Source organism: Dermacentor andersoni, chromosome 4 (assembly GCF_023375885.2).
Source record: "Dermacentor andersoni chromosome 4, qqDerAnde1_hic_scaffold, whole genome shotgun sequence".
Lineage (NCBI taxonomy): Eukaryota > Metazoa > Arthropoda > Arachnida > Ixodida > Ixodidae > Dermacentor > Dermacentor andersoni.
In genome coordinates this window covers 55,059,999-55,065,998 of record NC_092817.1, presented here as the reverse complement: position 1 = coordinate 55,065,998, position 6,000 = coordinate 55,059,999, and the positions used below count along the sequence as shown (strand labels likewise).

Here is a 6,000-nt window from a genome sequence, read left to right as displayed (position 1 = left end):
CCGGATCAAAGGCCTCAAAATCCCGAGAATGCAAAATAAGTATTTTGGAGCATTTGATGTCGTTTCTTTCGTTAGTATTGTCTTAGGCTCCTCCACATACATGTATTTTTTTTCTCCGCATTTCCTGCGCCTAGAAACGGCTGCGGGTTTATAAGAAAGGAATTTTTCTGCGTAGGGGCAGGGGCCGAGAGCACCACGGAACAAAAACTTCGAGGACAAAGACGACTGCGAGATTAATTCCCATCTAGACTGTAGGAAAATACAGCACACTAATGGAGTTTAAAGCATGTTTATTCACTCGTATACAATGAGCCGACACAATGAACCATTTCACAAATGTATCCAGGCCGTCATTGATCATGCACCATTGTCTCAGGGAGAAAATATGAAGTTTCTGAATGGCTCCGATCCCTTTTTTATATTATTACGCAATGAACGTCCACTTGCTTGTCAGAATGGGAGGTTGTTTGGGTGGAGACACCATAGTCGACATTAACGTGACCTCTCTGATGATGCCTTAGCAAAATTGTCCACCTATATTTCCTGGACAGCGAGGACTATTTTTCCACGAAAAAGCGACCCATTGCGTGCCAGCAACTGGGTGCAGCGTCGTGTCTGGCAGAGTCGCGTTGACTGCCATTTCTCAGACCCACAGTAGGTCTCAAACAAAATTCAGAGACAAGGCTTCTGTACAGTGAAGGCAGCATCTTGAAGATTATGTATACTAAAGTAAACTCTTGCTATGGAAATTACGTTTAAGGAGGTGCCTAATTCAGCTATGGTCATACGCAATTGAATAAGCAGTCTGAGCAAGGCCCAAACATAGGTTTGGTGTAGATCAGCGTGAACTTTACTCTTTTACGATTGTCTGTTTCGCATTTTATATACCACAGAGGGCATCACAAACAGCCTTCATCAGTTTTCATGGAAAGTCTTATCAGAAAACATAGTGCACGACCATCCTCGTTATACAAAAGCAGCGCTCCATTTACTCGACTACCATCCACAAGTGCCACGCTTGTTAGGCGTGAACCTGAAGTCAGTTGTCCACTTGCACCGCGCTTGCAGTGGTCATTGCAACACCAAAATGTTGCAGAGTTTCTTAACCGCAGCGACCGCCAGAGAAATACCTGTTCGCAGGGAATATGCTGAGCTACACTAATGCTTTAGCTATGCTGACTATCACGCCTAACCAGCGTCGTTCAGCCATTCGCAGCAAGGAGACGACGTAGCGTGAGAATGCAGTGAAGATTCTTACAAAAGCTTGTCAGGTAATAGCGATATTTACGGTTACTGGAAAAGATCTGATGACATGAGGAAGTATCGAAACAACATGTCGGTTTCTTGTACGCAATGAATACGAATTCCTTGTTGATATTTGGGAGCGGGGATGTCGTTTGCAGTCGAAAAGAGTCATCGTGAAACACTTGATCTGTGATTTCAAATGGGCCTTTTCCTTATTTGTAAGTACCGCATTGTACATTTGTTCAACTAAAATTCGAATGAATACAAACTAGCAGCAAACAAACAAGTAGTAACTGCGCATTGCCGAAGCTTGTCTCTTGCACTTACACTTTCATCACAGGAGCCACTTTACATTTCCCGCGTCACATACGCACCGATTGCGAAAATGAGCGTGCTGAGTCAGCTTGCCGTAACTGCGATGCAGCAATTCTGCTTTCAAACTTATGGAAAGGGTTCACTAACGGACAGCATCGTGATAACGGGAACCTCGCTGCCCAAGAGACAAAGCAAAGAAATTGCAACCCACACATATATTTCAGCTAAATAAACTAACGCCTCGCGTAACAGCCGCGGCGGAAACAACAGGTAACACGAACATAACATTTAATTTGCCATTATCAAAAAAAGTACAGCGACAGTGTCAGACGCTATCGTGACGCGTGTGTCATCGCACCGGCGACGCAGCGCGGTTGAGCCTCGTCCGTCAGGTGCACGGGCGTCGACTCCGGGCACTGGCAGTTGCCGGTGGAGCCCCGCTTGCCGCGTTTGCAGACTTGGCCCAGCACTCGCATGCAGTCGAAGTCGTCCGCGCAGCGCTTTCCGGTGGCGATTTTCGTGGTAACTGGAAAAAAATGTAGAAGAAAGTGCGCCAACCTGAAAGAGCACTGCCGCTCCTTCATACACACAGCGCGTGACAAACAAACAAGCTCAGAAAGAGTGGCTGGGACACTCCGCCTCGTCGCTTACTGACGTATACTTTGCTACATCAATGCATGCGCCGCACATACACACGGCACATTCCGATTTCATATTCTCAAAAAAAAAAAAAAAAGATCGTGTTTCTTTTTTTTTTCTGATAGCGCGACTGACGACTTCGACAGACGAAGTTCGCCAAACCTGAGCGCAATGAGGATGACAACTGAGTGCCATCCTCAGAATTTGTTTATAATGACTAATTAAAAAGTTAATGAGCGTAATTATGGTAATTACTAAATCAAGCATTTCCATATTTAGAAGAAGTAATGGCCGCCTCATTGAGTAATTTAGGTCAAGTGTTAGAATTGTGCTATCCGATACAGGCAATTTACAAAAATTGGTGCAGCTAAAAAAAAAAACACTTATAGGGCTCATTCTTTCCGCACGCAAGCAACTGTCATTGCGAGGCACACATCGTTCGCGAAACCTATTCGTATAGTACAGTTTCTAATTAGAACAATTAGGCAGTTATTTACAAAGCCAATTTCAATGCCTAAAGTACACTCGATGCATTATAGCGAAGCTTCGTGCATCGTGCGCTAGCATTCGCTTCGTCAGTCCACAAGAAATCGCCTCGTGTACCCGTCTCGTAAAGAAGACACCGCAAGACTCGCATGAATTCACTTGATTCTTTATCTCCCCCGGTGAAGGATGATATCTTCGATTATTTCAATACGGCTAATGAATGAGGCCCTGGCTTTTTGCTGGCTGCAGCCATACAGACGAATAGGCATATTTCACTCAAAAAATTCTGGCCATGCAACTGTGTCGCTTTCTTCAAACAGATCCGTTATGGATGTTCCTCAAGCAACAAGCACAAGTAAATCGCTGAACTGATTTAGACGTGTAGCGCTGAAAAGGGAATTCGTGTGCTGCAAACAAGTGGAAGCCTCAATGAGCTTTACTACAAATTGCCACAGGTTAAAATCACGCGCCAAGAACAGCTTAATTTTGAGGAGCAGCTCAAAAAGCAAGTGGCGCGGGCACAAGCTAGATTGCAGTGTTAGTTCAGTCCTCGTGCTACTGCCAAACGTTTCTGCAAAGAAATGCAGAAAAATAGCTTTTACTATGAACCACTCGTCGGGAACAAACAAGCTTTAGCGGGTTAAAAATCAAGGCAAAAGCTGTAGAAGTCATCTATAGCCAGCGTTATTTACTTGCTTGTTGCTCCACGGCAGGTATTCGTCACTTAACTGGATTGTTCTGTCCAACGCTTTCGTGTTTGTGCTGTTATTTCCGCGAGCTACCACTGCGGAGCGTAGAGTCTCTCATGAAAACCCGCAGTGCGTTGGACTGGGCTCTGTCGGCTTGCACTGTAGCTTTGCCTTAGAAAGAAATATTGTTTTCAAGGAATTAAGCTCTTTGAACAAAATTTGACGAACGAAGGCACCGGAAAAATATATTTGAGACGGCCAGCACAAGTGTGCTAGCATAGCGAACGACAACGAACAAACGGAAACACTGCAAAAAGGTGCGAGGAAATCGCCCGAACAGTAGCAGACGACAGGCGCAGGTCCGTTCTCTGACGTCACTCGAGCGGCGCTCACAGCCTCCCTGTAGAACTATCTCGGTGCTAATGGCAAACAGCAATTACGAAGAAAAAGCTTTGTGAATTGAGTCCACGATGTCTGAGACAGCCCTGCACTTGAACCTTTTGCAGACAGGTAGGCTTTGGCTATGATTCTCGAAGGACTGAACACTCATTTGACCACCGTTTCCTTTCCAATTCTTTACTTGCTGTTCTTTACTGTTCCTCCCTCTATGTGCCATATTTTTTTTTTCCGAAATGGACTTCTAACACCTAAGACCTCATGAATACCAAACGTTTGCACTGTCTATAGAGGGGATGACTATAAAGTTTTTGTCTATTACCTTTGCCTGCGCAGTTATTGGCCATCTTATCAGCTATGTGAAATATGGGGAGCATTTTGTTACATTCCTTGTGCACCTCGCTGGAGAATAGAGAAGCCTTAACATCTAGAACGGTTTATCAGTCATAAAACGTGGCTGCGCCCGAAGTAAGGAGCAGACGATAAATTTCTCACGCAATCAGCGGAAAGTGACAGCCACCTCTGCGAAATATTCTTCAACGGGGTGGCGAAGAGCTCTAGCTGGCTGCTGTTCATTTCTCTTGCGTTACAACACGGAAACGGCGAAGGCAGAAATAGACAAAATGAGACTACATTTTTAGAGTCGTGCTATGCTGTTTATAGCGCGAGAAGAGAAATGGAAGATCCTTACTCTGTTATAACTCGAAGCGGAGAAATACCTGCACGTTTTCACGCTTACTTAGGAGGGCCACTTACAATAAGACGACAATGGAGTGGTCGAGGGCTTGGGAATGAACAGAACCCCTTGTCTCGGTCCTCGTCTCACGTAGGGGTTTGGTTTCCACTGATGACTTTCTGCGATGTTGGTGTGGAGGCTGCGCGGTAAATGAAGTCATTAAGCCTAGCTGGTAGCGAATTCACCGTGCCTTAACAGGCCCATCACACACGTCGAAGCTAGAATTCATTTGTACTGCGGTTCACGTAGCATGAAGCAGGTCACGTTTTGGTTCTGGTTCTTACTATAATTTAAATCGAGCGTGTATAATACGGACGCGTATAACGCGTCTGAAAAGCGGCTTGTACGCAGGTCGCGAAACATAAATAACAAAACGTGCGTCAAGTATTCTCGTAGCCAGGAATTTTGGACATCGCCCTTCGGCAATCTGTTGATCTTCGCCGCAACACATCAGCATAATTCAATGAACAGCATTACGAAAAATCAAAAACTATATTTGCAAAATATCGACCTAGTTACAGCAGAGTTTTGTTAGGAACATCGAGAGGGTACTTCCTTCTAATACCATATGTATTTAGGACACTTAGTCGGTACTTGGTGTTGAGTTATCTCAGTGGTTTTATCCTGACCCCAACACTGCTATAAGACAGCTTGGCAGTCAGGATAAGTACCGTAAGTGGGTATGTTATTAGAAGGAAGTACGATTTCAACGTTGTTAATTGAAACTTGTTGAAACTAGGTCGATATTTGGAAATATATCTTTTTGAATATGTTGCAAATTCAGTTGCGGGGGTGTATTACCCTGAAGTTCCAACAAATTTTTCAAGGGGAACTGTTCAAAATTTCTGGACATGTTACTGTAGAACGGAGCACTGCTGAATCATGGAGCCATAAATATTTGGAAATATATATTTTTGAATATGTTGCAAATTCAGTTGCGCGGGTGTATTACCCTGAAGTTCCAACAAATTTTTCAAGGGGAACTGTTCGAAATTTCTGGACATGTTACTGTAGAACAGAGCAATGCTGAATCATGGAGCCATAAAAGGAAGAGACAGTGGTGCTTTGATTCGGGTGGCCTGTCAGCAAAGATACATTCAGTTATCGGGACAAAGAGCGAATTAAAAGATTGCGGCTGTGGCAACCATCGTTGACGTTGGAACTGCAGTTAAATGTTTTACAGCACAATACATGCGGATAAAAAAATCAAATAGCCATTCAAAGTAAGGCTCTAGAAAATCTAAATCTAATGGCCTTCATGATGCAGCAGCAGTACTTGACTGGGAGTTAAATTAACCTAGATAACTTGATTTTGAGGTTTGCATTTTTCCTACATAATTTCGTGCGAACTGTTTATATTATAGACATGACACGTGTCTATATTAATTATTTTTCAAAACAAATTGGACATAAACACAGTACTGCGCTGTTTTCAGAGAGAAGCAAACTGGCCCCATATTTTATGCAAGTCTCAAAGGAGTTATCAAATACTTT

The 6,000-nt window shown here is 43.8% G+C and overlaps 1 protein-coding gene across 6 annotated transcripts in view; it reads right to left on the bottom strand.

The window, feature by feature from the left end:
- Positions 1-273: 273 nt before the first annotated feature.
- LOC126537186 (uncharacterized) overlaps positions 274-6,000 on the bottom strand; it is a 456,401-nt gene continuing 450,674 nt past the window's right edge. For all 6 annotated transcript variants that reach the window (XR_011893846.1, XR_008613656.1, XR_008613657.1 and 3 more), the window contains 2 exons: positions 4,527-4,645; positions 274-2,086 (listed from right to left, as the gene is read on the bottom strand). Coding sequence is in view for 2 of the 6 variants with exons in the window: in XM_055073791.2 (XP_054929766.1) it covers positions 1,893-2,086; positions 4,527-4,645 (313 nt within the window). In the remaining 4 variants the exon portion in view is untranslated. The remainder of the gene's footprint in view (positions 2,087-4,526; positions 4,646-6,000) is intronic.